The sequence below is a fragment of the Bacillus rossius genome, chromosome 10 (genome assembly GCF_032445375.1).
Source record: "Bacillus rossius redtenbacheri isolate Brsri chromosome 10, Brsri_v3, whole genome shotgun sequence".
NCBI classification, from domain to species: domain Eukaryota; kingdom Metazoa; phylum Arthropoda; class Insecta; order Phasmatodea; family Bacillidae; genus Bacillus; species Bacillus rossius.
In genome coordinates this window covers 25,879,947-25,895,827 of record NC_086337.1, presented here as the reverse complement: position 1 = coordinate 25,895,827, position 15,881 = coordinate 25,879,947, and the positions used below count along the sequence as shown (strand labels likewise).

The 15,881-nt window shown below is 33.4% G+C and overlaps 1 protein-coding gene across 1 annotated transcript in view; it reads left to right on the top strand.

Moving 5' to 3' along the window:
- Positions 1-15,881, top strand: part of LOC134535863 (ribosome quality control complex subunit NEMF homolog) — a 34,558-nt gene that overhangs the window by 11,491 nt on the left and 7,186 nt on the right. The window contains exons 6-12 of the mRNA XM_063375203.1: positions 731-934; positions 2,579-2,865; positions 4,629-4,718; positions 5,596-5,792; positions 6,726-6,906; positions 9,525-9,719; positions 13,321-13,460. Coding sequence (XP_063231273.1) covers positions 731-934; positions 2,579-2,865; positions 4,629-4,718; positions 5,596-5,792; positions 6,726-6,906; positions 9,525-9,719; positions 13,321-13,460 — 1,294 coding nt within the window. The remainder of the gene's footprint in view (positions 1-730; positions 935-2,578; positions 2,866-4,628; positions 4,719-5,595; positions 5,793-6,725; positions 6,907-9,524; positions 9,720-13,320; positions 13,461-15,881) is intronic.

Sequence of the window (15,881 nt, the reverse complement as noted above, 5' to 3'; positions counted from 1 at the left end):
TCATAGGCCGATTCCTTCTCTGAATTGTGTGTCCCTTCTTAGTGTTCTTGATAATGAACTGAAAAATAAATAAATAAATTTACCTGTCATTGATAGATTTTATGGTTTTCTTTTTAGGCCAATTTGGTTTTTAAATATAAACTTTTGATATTATTATTTTTATTTCAATAATTTTTTCTGTCATTAAAAAATTTGTATTATTCAATAAATACAACTACGTAACTTTAAACTGGTCCGAAATACCTATTTCACCAATATAGTGTAATGTTGATTTGTTTTGTGAAGTATATTTAGCTTTTTGTACTAAAATAATTTGTAATAATTTTATATTGGGCGGTATTACTCGGACCAAAAAAATAAATAGGCAAGCATTTGTGTGTTTGAAAAATGTACAAATGATAGTTAAGTAAAAATGAGTTAATTTGGGACAAAATCAAACAAATTTAGATAACATTTTCTAATATAATTGGCTCATATGTATATATTAGTACAAAATTTGTTCTAATTAAATAACATTCATTGAATTAAATTTATGGAAAAAATTATATATATTTTTTAGTTTAGTGTGTATTTGCTTGTATTACTGTGTTGCATAGTAAATTGACATGTGTTTGGTGCTATTGTGGATTTATCTCATTTCATCACGAAATCTTGTTCCTAATGACAAATAATTGTTTCATGGTCATCATTACTGAACATATTTTCAACTTGCAATTATTTTTGAGCACAGGGTTACATCATCCAGAAGAAAGAGAAGCGGCCACGTCCAGATGGCACTGAAGAGGACTTCTTCTCGAATCAAGAGTTCCACCCAATGGTGTTTGAGCAGCACTCGAGCCAGCCATTCCAGGAATTCCCGAGCTTCGATGCAGCGGTTGACGAGTTCTTCTCTCAGATGGAAAGTCAGAAGATTGACATGAAAACTTTGCAGATAGTGAGTGTACATTGTATTAAATTTTAGCGTTAAGATTGTGCATTGCCTTTACTGCTTATTCATGTTTATCAAGCAATGTTGTAGGTTTGATGTAAAGTGTTGAAAAATGGGACTTACGACTGCTAATTAATGAAGAAATTTAGCCAACTGGGTTTTTAGAATTATAACATGAAAATCATGTAACTTAAAAAGCTACATATTAACAATATAGTGTGTAATCATTAAATACTAATGAGATAAAAAAATTGCTGAGAAGGCTTAAGTTGCTCATTTGCTATGTTAAACCCTTGGTTTGTTGAAATGTCTTTTTGCAGTTGGGATATGCACCATTGCATAGAAATTTGTCTGGCTGACTTACAAAATATGTAACTATGAAGATAAGATTAATTATTGTTAACCCTCTACTGCATACTGTGACACATATGGCATAAAGCAGTTTAGATTTTTTTCTCCACAAACGAAATTTACTCCAGGACAGCAGCTGCATGGGGTTCCATATGTGGCACAAGCTACAGAAACCATTTTTGGCAGCCCCTGAAGATCATTTCATAAACAAAAATATAATTGTTTTGTGTATATTACCTATTGTTAATTAATATTATTTACTGGACGAAAATGTTCAGTTGTAGATATTTTTACATTACATTATTTTTATTTTCCGATAACTGCATATTGTGACTTACATGCCACAATTCAATTTTATTAAGTAAAATATTTAAAAATTAAGTTTAAAATTTTCAAAATATTTATGCTGTAAATGATAATATATATTTTTTCCATAAAGATAAAAACAATTCATGCAGTAGAGGGTTAATCACCAGTTACACATTTTATTTGGGTCTTGGTTTGCTGCCCCTAACAAATGTTTTCCAATGGCATAAATCCATAATTTATCACTGGAAAAACCTAATCCTAACTTCTCTGCAGGGTCACTCCTCCCACTCTGGTTTGAGTTCACCGTCATTCATGTTTGGCTTTCGCTTCTTGTAAATAAAGTTGATGCTTTTTATTATTTTCATAACTTTTCATTTTGAGTATCGAACCATTGGTGAGCCCGAGGTGTCCTTGAAGCTTGAAACAACTTAATTTTTTGTCCTTTAATTTACATATAATTTATATATTTTTGGCCACCTTAAAATTTGAGGTAACTACTACCTTCTTAAACTCATCGGTTTGAGCCATGCCGGTGTGTTGGAATCAAAACCACGACTCTTGCCACGTTAGCCTTCGATGATCCTAAAGAATAATTGCGAAATCTGGTGAGTGTGAGTTAGTTGGGTACGGTTCTCCTTAACTTATTTGCATCCACTCACTTTAATGTTAGACATACCATGGAATCCATAAACTTTTTTATATATTACTATTATTCAAGTTATTTTCTATTTTCATTAAATTTTTATTCTTTAAATAAAATTTTAAAAATAGTTTTAAGTTTCACGATAATATACCTTTGTTATAACAATACTAGCTACTCTGAGGGGTTATTTTCATTCTAAAGGGATTTTTTTTTCAAGTTTTTTGGGCAGATTAGCCATTTTGCGTACCAGTACGCCACTATGGTGTTATCGGCCAGAAAAACCAGCTGCGTACTAGCACGCTTGTAGATGCAAATGGGTTAAGCTTCGTCCGGCTGATTGTTCGCAGGAGAAGGACGCGGTGAAGAAGCTGGAGAATGTACGCAAGGACCACGACCAGCGGCTGGTGGCGCTGGGCGCGGCCCAGGCGGAGGACGTGCGGGCGGCGGAGCTGATCACGCGCAACCGCGAGCTGGTGGACAACGCGGTCCTGGCCGTGCGCAGTGCCCTGGCCAACCAGCTGGCCTGGCCCGACATCCAGAACCTGGTGGACGAGGCGCGGGGCCGGGGGGACCCCGTGGCCGCCCGCATCGCCCGGCTCAAGCTGGCCGTCAACAGCATCGTCCTGCAGCTCAGGTGCGCCCGCTCACCAGGGCGTTGATGCGTGTATTTATGTTCCCTGTGGACTCCAAAACTGCTGGACCGATCTTGATGAAATTTTCAGGCAATCTTCAGATTAGCCCAGTGGGTGATCCTGTTAAGTTTTTTTTGTAATTTTGTGCATATCTTCAACACAAATTTAAAGAAATTAGCTTTTTTATTATTATTATTTTTTACATTCACAATTAAAAGTGATAGTAGGGTCACTAGTTAGTTATAAAAGGCCAGGGATTGTTTTAAAGATGAAACATAAATAATTTATAGATATATATATAGTAGGGCTGGGACAGATCCCACTTTTTTTTCTCAAAAAAAAAAACAGGAACGTGTCTTTCCTGAAACGTTGGGGGCAGTAAATTGCTTTTTCGTGTTCCCCAATTTCCATTTGCCAAACTAATTGCTAAAAGAACTATTTTTTTTTTTCAAAGAAACCACTGCAAGCTAACCTGATTCAATACATGCACGTATTAATTTAAAAATGCACTGTCTTAAACAAGCATTTTGGGCATTTGAAACATGCTCTAAATAATCAGAGGTATTTCACTACTGTCACAAAATGGTTCTCAAACGTATCTTGCCCATTATTGAAAATACAAATTATAAATTTGAGTCATACAGTGAAACCTCGTATTTGCGTTCTCATATCGGTATTAATGTTTTCCCGCAATTAAAATTTTCTTTAGGTCTCATTTATGTGTTATTAATTTCCCTCAAATTACATTAAGGAAATTGCCTTTTTTTCCGCTATTAAAGTCTCGTATGTAACTTTATTTTGCACCTGTTTCTGGCACCAACATAATTTGGAAATTATGTTTCAAAAAATTAAATTGGTGGTACCATTGTGAAGAAGTGACCGAAACTCTTTGTCAGAATTATGTAATGGAGAACATTGTGATAATGTTGGGTGAAGAAGAAGAAATTAACAATAAATTTCAGGAAATCTTTTATTTCGACAACAATATAACCTCAGAAATTCATACTCTTTTCACTTGCAGCATCCAAACTTCTTTTAAGATTTACCTCTTTTGTGCAATGTCAGACCAGAGCTAGTCAGATACATAGTCCCAAACTTAGCAAGCGTTTTTATTTGAAAGGGAAAGGGGAAAAAAATTTCCATTCTAGTACAGTAAATATATTTAACACAAATATTTTCATTTTATTGACTTTCATTAAAGGACTTTTATAATATTAGTGAAAATGAATGTTCTGAGTGTTTTGCTATTGATTGCACTACCAAATTTTTGAATAACTGTAATATTAAAAATTAAAATACGTATCTTGTCTTTCAGACCTTTCATTTAATTGGGAATGTGCATGTGTGATGCTATTTTCCTTTTGCTTTGCAATTTTTAGTTTGTTGCTTGATAGTATATTGTTTAGTAATTTACATCCTTGTACTTGCTACAAGGTAGTGGTTAGAAATGGTACATATAACTATCAGTGGAACAAATGTAAAAAACTTGTTTTGGTTAGTTAAAAAAATTTAATTTGTGTAACTTATGACTGTGGGCTAGGCTAAAAAATAATATTAACAAAAAAAACTTAAATTCTAGAGATAGAAATATTTAAAAATTATGTCCAAATTTTTTAAATACCATAACTCATTTTCATAATGCAAGAACATTTTTCCCCACAAATGCTGATTGGGGAATGTTTGTAAAATTAAGTAATTCATTCACCTTTGTTTCAGTTTATCTTCAACTGAGAAATGTTTGTGAATGTGAATAATATTTTTCCAGTGATCCGTATGCCGAAGATGATACGTCCGACATTGAGCCTATGCTGGTAGACATTGATCTTGATCTTACTGCCTATGCAAATGCACGAAAGTAAGTGTGTGGTTAATAATATGTAGGGGCCTGTTCTATTCGAATTTAGGAATTGGGTACGCTTTCAGAATTAGCGTTTCATCTTATTCTTAAAATTTTGTTCTTCATTGCACATAATCTAAAGTTACGTGCATTTTTAATTGATTTTATTACATTTTTTCAAAGAAAATCACTTATTAGTCTTTTTTAAGTATTTTCTTGCTGCTAATATTTAATATTAATATCCTCTTATTTAATATTTTATTTTTTCCCAATTGAGAAAACAATTTACAACTTTTTTTTACTGTACATACTAGTTTGTTTTAAGTAGACATGTGAATGTGTGCTTACTAAATTTGGTATAATTTAAGTAATTTTTCAGTGTCCTACTTCTCTTACTTGTTTGTAAATGGTCGTACAATTCTTCAATTTGCCTCCTTCCCTGCACAATTCAGAGGAACCTCTTATTTCCTTTTTCTCTATAAGGATGAATATACAATTGCAAATTTAGCACCTGTAGTTCCTCTTGAGAGTTTTATACTCTTCTCCATTTAATTTATTCCTGTGGGTGGAATTTTTCATGGTTTTCAATTCGTGCAAGGTAACTTGTTACAAAAACAGGTCGTGTGAGTGATAGTGGCCAGTGCGAAGGCTAATTGTTTTGTCAGCAGCCTCAACAAAGGATAACTGACAAGCCCTTTTGTTGGTTTTTTTGTCTGCAGTCTGTTGAACACTGAAGTTGAAATTGCTAACTTTTATTCATGGAGGAATAAAGAAAGTGTTAAGTTTTGCAGTTCGATGGTAATTCAAATTGTGTATGTCACTAATTGTGTGTAGAAGGAAATTATAAAATTATTACCTCATTTGTCATTATTAAATGTATTTATTTATGGGTTAGGTACTACGATAAGAAGAGAACCGCCGCCAAGAAGCAGCAGAAGACCGTGGAATCTCAGGGCAAAGCGTTGAAATCTGCCGAGAAGAAAACCAAGCAGACGCTTAAGGAAGTCCAGGTTATATCCAGCATTAACAAAGCCAGAAAGGTTTATTGGTTTGAAAAATTCTTCTGGTTCATCAGTTCGGAGAATTACTTAGGTGAGTGTCATCCTTGGTCCTGATTCGTACGAGCAGGTCTTTGTCTTTTACCCAGGTGTTTCATCTCCTACACCAGAGCAATTAAGATTTGATTCCTTTCTGTGGCGCTCCTCAGATTGTTTGGCAGTAGGAAACATGGCGGATGTTACCGCGAGCACTCTGGTTTTCTTAACAAATTCATTCTGTCGAAGCTCCACTTTCATATCGTCACAGGTGTGACATGTAAACAGCCTCAAAGATTGTGAACCCACTTAATGTGTTTATAGTAATTATTTAAACAAATTTCCATCATTCCTACTTATGGGTAATTAGAGTTAGATGCCGACAAACTGTAAATTTTTCGAACTCATTAACATGACCCTTAAAACTGAACAAAACCCACTTGTACAGTTTGATTCCGTTTAGAAATTTCCATCTTTGCCCAGCACTACTGACTTGGTATATTTTTGACACGTATGCAAAATTTGCTGATATATTTTTTATTGATCCAAGCAATTTTTTTTTCTAAATGTGATTATTACAAATTATTTTATTTTAAAAAAGTGGCATAGGTTACACTTAAAAATTACACTATTTTGTTGAAAAAAGTATTGATAATTGAATTTAATACTGAAATATTTAGTTTTAAAAAAGAAATTGTTGTAAATGTAACTTTAAAATTACATCTTGATTTTTTTTATTCATATTAATATTATTGAAAATACTAATGAAAAAGTGACAGAAATAAATTAAAAATTGAAAATATGTTAGCACCAGAAATGACTTTAAAAAACAAAATGAAATATTTTTTTCCAATTTTAACATTTGAGTAATTTTATATATTTAAGTACGTTACTTAAAAAATAAAAAGAATAATAGGTACCTAAACTGGTCAAAATTAGAACCATAAGATCCTTGGCTCTCTGACCTTGCGAGTGTTATCTTATGTTGAAGTGATCGGTGGGCGCGACCAGCAGCAGAACGAGCTGATTGTGAAGCGGTACATGAAGGCCGGGGACATCTACGTTCATGCGGACATCTCGGGAGCAAGTAGCGTCACCATTAAAAACCCGTCCGGTGAGCCCGTTCCGCCCAAGACGCTGAACGAGGCTGGAGTCATGGCTGTGTGTTACAGGTACTCCTTTATCGCTCGTTATCTTTTATAATTGCATTAAGGTTATTAAATAAAAATGTTTGAAAATAAATTTTTTTGCTAGTTTAGTTATGTAGTGTGGTTTCTAGCCCATGTATTTTTCGCGAAATAATCTGATCGCTCATTAGACTGCAATAAGGTATGTCTATGCTATTGATTGTTCCTTTGTAATGGTGGCTGTCTGAAAGAGAAGCCTTTGCCAATTTAAGCTGGGCCATTCAGGTTGCATTTGCTTCTGCAGTGAATAGCTAAGATTGGTGTGTTGAGAGTAGACATGTACCTGAAATAAATCCAACCAACCACTAAACAGAAACAATGTTACAAAGTTTTAACACATAATTGGTTTGAATCTTTTCACGAAAAGTACATGGCCCTACGTATACGATGACACAGCATATAATATACATATAATACATTCTATCAGTTTTTCTTGAAATTTCATTTACTTCGTTACTTGGGCCTGGTTATTTACTAACAAAAGTTTACATAGTTTTACATTCAGTAATTACATTTTTATGCTTAATGTTAACAATTTGGTTCTAGAAATATTTCAAGATATGCTCATTGCTTCTTTTTTTATAAAATGTTATGATTGGTTTTATTTAGTGGTGCACCGATGCGGATACCGATGAATCGTAATCAGCGATTATGGGTACTTACCGATTAATCGTAATCGGCGATTATCTTAACGATTACTTTGCCGATTATTTACGTCCCGGCGTAAAGTAGGTTTTTACCGTGTACTATTTTGTTACACATTTTAGGACGAAATACGGTAATATTTGTATATATTACAAAATTCATCTAACTCCGTCATATCATAATTACAGATATTTCGTTAAGTTTAATAAATCTCATTGCCTCTAACAATAAAAAATAAATTTTTCCTACACGTTTATTTACGTTTTGTCTTTTGTTTAGTGGCCTTGTACACTACCTATAGCCAGAGACGTAAAATAGATGGCACGCAATCAAAATACCACAAACAGTTGCAGTGGATTCTATGACAATCGATCTTTTCGAGTCGTAGTAGCGGTTAAAAATCGTGGTCCCGATACCTTCTAGTTTTTATCACTGCGTTTTACAAACTCGTTATAGGCGTCTTTGGTAACATTATCCGTTTGTTATTTGTATGTGACGTGAAAAGTGAAAAAGTATTTATAATTTTATATATTCAGTCAACATAAATAAAATCACATGTGCTAGAATTGGTTTTTAGTCATTTTTATATAATTATAGTGAGATGGCGAGTAGGGAGAAAAAAAAGTGAAGTGTGGAAACATGTTTCTATAAACTCAAGTGAACAAAATAAAGCAGCATGTTTACATTGTTAAACGGTAATAATTTCTTGATGCAACCTTATGTGATAGTCAATAATAATGCTAGTTTTCCGCAACAAAAACTTACCCATTGTAAATTACAATTATTAGACTGTAGTTCAAGTTGTTTACAATAACAAATATAAATAGAAGTTAATTTAATTTACACTTTGCAATGACTTAATAGTGTATTTGATATATTTTTATACTGTTATTATAACCGTATTCTCAATTTTACCTAATCTTGTTATTAAATTCACATGGGAATAAAAATTTTTGTGTGCATTATTACACTTAAAAAAATTTCTTCATTATAATCGGTAACTGAATCGGTATCTGCCGATTATTGCTCTCATAATCGGTAATCGAATCGGTAATCGGTAAAGTCATATCGGTGCACCACTAGTTTTATTTATTTTTTAGTGTTACATTAACTGTAACTATTTAACCAGTACTGCAATACATTTTTGTATAGTGCACAACAGTGATTTACTTACTGTAGGTATGAAGGGATTTGGCAAAGTGGTAAGACATTCGACTCACATTCCAGTGGATCTAGGCTTGAATCCTGGTCTGGCCATTTTGATTTGGGATTTTTCGATTGTTTTCCCAAAATCACGGATGTTCCGATTCCCAATATCTCTGGTCTGTATCGTTTGTGTAACTATTAGTGATGGACCAATGTAACCATTTTAGTATCGGTTTCGGCCAATATTCCCAATTTTATGAAATTACTTTATAATTTTTTCCAACCGATAAGTAAAAAATTGATACCCATTAAAAAAGTACGATAATAATAATTCATTCAGGTTTCACTCATTTATATTTATGCATTTACAAAGTCGTAGGCATCTTTTACTCCAATTTTTCTGTAATTTAAGGCTATTCTTAAATGTTTAGTTTGTAAATTAATCAAAGGCATAATGTTTATGGTTCTATTCACAAAATTTATGCTGTAAAAACCTTTTTTGTCATTCACGAAAAATCCTTATAATAAATCATTATATTAAGGTACTAACATTTACCTTAAAAATATTGAATATCTAGAGACTTGCACTGTAAAAATTTTCAAAATGTATCACGAATCAGTTTTGTATTGGTTATCAGATCTGTTCAAGAAATTAATCATTAATTAGATTGGTGTAGGTTTTTATTCATATCGCCCATCACTAGTAACTGTCTCTAGTAATCTTACTGTCAATGCGACGTTAAGTCCATATAAAATAAATTAATTTCAAAAATCTGTAACTTTAAAGTTTTCTGTGTCTTTTTATTCCGCAGCGTAGCCTGGGAAGCGAAGGTTTTGACGAGCGCTTGGTGGGTGCATAGCGACCAAGTGTCGAAAACCGCCCCAACAGGAGAGTACCTCACCACTGGCAGTTTCATGATCCGAGGGAAGAAGAACTACCTCTTGCCGTCACACCTCATCATGGGCTTTGGATTCCTGTTCCGTCTGGCTGACGAGTCTGCTTTCAGGTGCCTGTCGTTTACATTTATTAGACTTGTTTTGTTTCTTCAAATTTTGGGGCACATTGAGAAATACTGGAGTTCGGAAGAATTCTCGAGCTCATCTTAAAATAAATTAAGATGCTCTTATAGTGATAATAGTTTAAGCTTACTTTGACATCTGAAAATTTGTATGTACCAGTTGTTCATAGTCATGTTTAATTAGTCTTCAGGAAAGAGAATATGGCATAGTTACTAACACTTAGGGTGCTGCCTACTTAATATTACACGGCAATGATCTTTCTGACAATCTGAAGGTGTAATGTAGCATTGCCTGATTGCAATACAGTTATACATATGTAGGGACTGTAGAAAATTAGCATTTATTTCCCCCAAAATTAGCATCAATTAATTTATAAATTAGCATCTATTGTAAAATTATTTTTATCATGTTAATTATAAAAAAACTAATATTTAAAATTAATATAGTTTTAAAAAATGTATTCATTTACGTACACAATTAAAAATACTAACAAATAATGTTCACTTATATTTTGTATAAAAAAATTTTTTTAATAACACTTTAGGTTAAACCACAAAATAATTTAAATGCTTATTTTGCTTTAAGAATTAGTAGTGCAATATAATAAAAAATATTGTTTTCATCCTGTGTGTCAAACCATACACATTTTGTCCAAACGACAACAGAATCACTAGCAAAGTTGGTGAACGTGTTGTGCTTATGTATTTACTAATAATAAGCTTTCTTAACTGACAATAATATGTTCAAAAGTCAAATTATACATGTGCGGGACGATCTGTGAAGTATAAATATGTGTTGTTAGTTTGTTAATAGAGGATAAAATCAGATCCCTGAAAGTCTAAGCTATTAGTAGGGACCCTTTTATTTCGTGAATGGTTTATTCACGAAATTTTTATACAAGCATATAGGGTCTAGATACCAACAATTTATGTTATTTTTATGGTGTTACAAACCGTTTTTGCGTCGCGAAATTTCACGAAATTTGCCATTTTTCTCGTTTAGCGTGAAATCGGGCTAAATTCCTCTCTTTCACGAAATTTCGCACGAAATAGTCCCTTTAAATTCACTATTTTTAAGATTTGCGCAAGAATATGTTTACAAGTCAATGATAAAACTCCACACTACACGAAAATATTTTACAGAACAACGCAAATCATTTTTTCACTTTATAATTTGATAATATAAATAACTTCATATTTTAACGCCCTCTGGTTAAAGAGACGGGTTTATTACGTTTATTTACCGAACAATAACACAACTGTTACGTTTCCATTCGTTGGCCAACGGGTTTCTTAACGGCCATAGCAAGCCATAGACAAGAAATTACATAAACACTTTATCATAGCGACGCCATGTTGAATTTTATAATTTTTCGCTGTGAATCTACTTTTTTTTTTTCAAAACCCATTTATACGGGGGAAAAAGTCTGAATTTTCTAGAACATTCACAATATATCTGAAGTCAATACCGAATTACGGTAATTTACAAAAAGAACATTAATTTTACCAACATGGCGTCCTTCTATACAAAATGACGTCCTGATGAATTTGTGAACAAAACTTACACACTTTATCTCGTCTTCTCTGAGACGTTCGTAGAAACAGATTTATCATCTTTGGCTCAGAAACTCCGGGCTTGTTTGTTTTGAAGTTGCTTATTGTTGAATACGCACTTTTTATATATTTTTTTAAATTGGAAAGTGGATTTAAGTGTTACTCTTGAATTTATATGTTCATACATTTATCTGAAACAGTAATTTATCTAGTATTTTGCCCTTGAATGAAGCATGTAATTTAAACAACAGTTATACAATTGCAATTTGCCATATCTAAACGCGTTACAAGCGTTTAAATCATGTCGAAAATTGTATCAATTCACAACCGTCAGCAGGAATTTGCAACTGACGGATTTTATGTATTTGATGCAAAGAAAAAAATAATAATGTGCAAATTTTGCAACTTCCCAACAAGGGTTTATAGTATTAATATTACAATTTTAAATGTGCAAATGTTCAAGTGTTTAAAATAGCAAGATGTTTTCAATATTATCTCATAATGAAAGTTAAAATTTAACAGTTAAGTTATTTTCACTTTTCCTGTATTCTTTTTTTCCCCCCATAAATGTACTACATGTTAAGTGAAACAAATTTTATTTACCGCTTTATTAAAATTTTTGACTTTTTACACAGCTTCTGTTTTTTTTTTATACCGCTCTTACCAGGTTTTTTACACTGCTTTCACTAGTTTTTTTGCACAGCTATTGGTAGTTTTTATTTACCATTTTTCAGGGTCCCTAGCTATTAGTTGTTTCTTTATAATTCCAAATGATAAATTAGTGCAATTTAACATGCTGGGTATAAAAAAATTTATCCTGTTTTTGTAAGTGCAGCTATGTAACAAGCAGTTTGAAGTATTTACGTATGTAATTTTAAAACTAAATACCTTATGTTGTAATGTAGTTTCCAATTATATCACTTAATCTGCTCATTAAAGGATTAAAATTTAAAATTAACATTTTATGCTTGTTTAGCTGAAACTGTCTATGGGCTGTATATTAATGGCTGATAATCCTTTTAGAGTGGTTAATCATTTGCATGTTTATTTAAGCAATTTTTTTTTTTTTAAATTTATTATGCCATTTTAAATTATTTGTTTGCACAATAAAATAGTTCATGAAAATAAAGTGACTAAAAATCACAAATTAAATTGTTATTCAGGCTTTATGGATTACATATGTATATATGTCTCACACCATATCTTATTAAATTTACAAAAACAAAAAAAGTATAGTTGCGTTGCATATACTTAAACCACTCATTAAAAAGATTACTTATGTTACTAAAAGATGATCCTTCTGAAAGAACATATTTTTGTACAAATTATCAGGTAGTCATGCTGCAAATATGCTGCACAAAAATTGTCATTTACAAACTTTCAAAAATAAGTTACCAAGTACGAACACAATCATTTGTAATGTTCTGAAAAATTTCCCATATAGACTGGAAAACCTGGAAAAGTCTGTGAATTTCGGATTCAGAAGTTTGTAGCAACCATGTTTAGGGGAAGGATCGACCAGCTTCAATTCCAAAACAATTAAACTTTATATCCTTTGATAACATTGGAATCAATGGAATTGGACAATTCCAGAATCGGAATCAACTCAACACTAATTTTTAATCCAGTAGCCAATTCCACTCTAGAAAATGAAATGATTTACATAATTGAAGTATATTCAGTTTTCTTGAAAGGAAAATAGTAATAATACTGCCTCAATTTCTAGCATTTCTACAGCTGTCAGCAAGCAATTTGCAAATCGCATGTTTTAAAAAAAAAAAAAATGAATTCTATGCTATTTTTCATGCACAAATTTATATTTTATCATAAAACTAGAGGCTGTTCAGCTAATTAATTATTTTCTAATTCAAACTCATCTGTAAGAACAAATAAAAAAAAAGACTCAAAAGTAAATAAAACCTTAACTAACCCATTACTATGAATTTTCCTAAATGCCGGTATTTATAACTTTTGTTGCATGTAGCTAAAAATGTTTGGCACCAAAGTTAACAGGCTTGAGTGGTTATGCTTGCAGGCATAAAGACGAGCGGAAGGTTCGCACAATTGAAGATGACGCAGTCTCCATGCAGAGTTCCAATGATCTGTCAGCCTTGTTGGAACAAGATGAAGAGATTGAACTGGACGACACTGACGAAGAGCATGTGGAGCAGAATGGTTCGCTATTGGTTATTATTAGGGCTGTGCGGTTCTGGTTTTTATTGTTTGAATCAGTTTTACATCAAGAACCTCCGTTCTCTGTTATGGTTTCGGTTTACGTATACAGAAAAAATAATTTTGGGTGCTACACTTAATATACGTGAATGAGGTTTGATGGGTCATTATTTGTTTATTAAAAACAATTCAAAAACACAGTAAGAGGAGTACATTCTTTGCATTAGCCTTAAAATTTATTTTAAGTATTTTTGAGCTAACTTCAAACCAGGAAATAGGTTAAGCCCAATCGATGCTAATCAAAATCCTTACAGCGCTGATACATTCTCATTTTCTGGTTCAGCAATTTTAGCTTTAATTTATATATTTTTCTGAAAAATTTAAATGTTTTTTGTTCTTAGTAGTCTACAGTTTTAATGTTCAGTAGAATCCCGCTGATGCGACCCCTCACGGTTCCCGGAAAAACGGACTTATAAACGGAATGGTCGCAATAGAGAATTCGGGCCAATTGCACCCCCCCCCCCCCCCCCCCCCAACCCAAAAAAAAATCCAAATACATAAAATACTCGCGCTAAATGAATTCGTGTCACGCTAGTTCGGCTATGCTGGCCGGCTGGTTGTTATTTTCTTTCAAAACGTGGCGAAGGAACTTGTGTGGATCAGGTAGAAAATATTTGGCTATAAACGAAAGATATAAGAACAATGCTATCCTGAAATGCTGTGACATGTTTTTTGAGTAGATAATCACAGCGACAAGACAGACAGGATGCGCTCCCGCCCTTGCCGTCAGCGATGTTTATTTTGACAGCTGTAGAAATTATCTTTTCCACGTCCCTTCACAGCGTAAAAAAAAAAAGAAAGAAAAAAACACGGAATGCAGATGGAAAAGTAACTATGCAGTAAAATAAATATATTTACGGCCCTGCTAAATTTTTCTATTCAATAAAATTCGAGGTATTAGTGATTTTTCAGCAGAAACTGCTGTGTGACTAATAAACAAATTGTATCATAATAACTTAAACTTATAAAGTATTTATTAACGGCGAAGGACAGTCGTATAAGCCCATAAAAATATTTATTTTACTGAGAATGGACTATACAACCTGGCTTTTGTCGCACGCGGTGTGGGAGGGGAGGAGGATGCTGACAGTTTCTCACGCAGAAGGTTGAAATAAGGGAGGGAATGTGTTGAAATGTTAGTTGGTAAAGGAGGGGGGGGGGGGGTTGTTTTTACAATGTCTGTGGCTCTGGGAGGGATGAGCCTTGAAGAATTAGCAGGGGATGGGAGAGGTAAGTGTCGCGTCGCGTCGCGTCACGTCACGTCACGTCACGTCACTATGACGTCAAGCCGCCGGGCGGGTAAGATAACATGACAGCTGAGACGGCTTTTCGTGCGATAGTGGTGGCGCCGAGCTCGGCTAGACACTGCCGCGTGGACAGTCTTGAGGGGTGGTATCTATTTTTAGCCGTCTTTTGTATGCCTGCCTGCTTACAGTACAGCACCCGCCAGTGATGCACCGATTATGCAGCCGGTTAATCGGCAACTGCGATTATTGACCCAATGCCGATTAATCGTAATCGGCAATTACCAGGTTAGGTTATAACCGATTGCCGATTATTTTAAAATTTGTTGCTGAAAGCCATATGACTTGAAAGAAAAGAAAATACATTTAAAGTTTAATCCTTAATAAGTTCTTGAATTGAAACTACAAACGGCTGAAATCTCTTAACGAATATGACCGTGGAAGGTAGGGAATGTCAACATCTCGGAGTGTACATAGATACACTCACCTAATAATATTTGCTTGTTTCTTGAATTGTGCTCGTACATACATAACTGCCCCGTATTACTATTTACAGTATTTGCCCCTTTCAATTCATTTACTTACTGTACAATTTATCCTGTTAAGTTAACGTTGTGAATGGTATTATTGTCACAATATTTACCATGGCCACAGCCAAATCACACACTTGATTTCTTCGCCCAAAATATTTAGTTAAGAAAATAAATGCATTTTTAAAGCTGTCACAATTCACAATATGGCATATGTTACTTATATTAGTAAATGTAAGTCTGAAAAAAAAAATTGGACATGGTATTGTAGAAACGATGCGCCTAACTAATATTCACTGCGTATCGTATGTCGGCCATGTTTGTTATGTATGATGTGAGGTTGGAACGAACAACGCACAAATACACAATAGCGCCATCGGTTCACATTCCACTGCCGCTACATAATTCCCTTTCTCAAAGGATTGAGAAAAGTAGGCTCACGTGATGCTAATTAGTAATTAATAAACTGAAATGGTGATTATTTGGCATTTTTTTAAATTTATTTTTTACTTTTTAGTCATTAACGGGAGTTACTAAAATAAAATACCAAATTGCAACCATAATGTTTGCACAAGTGACAATCAGAATTG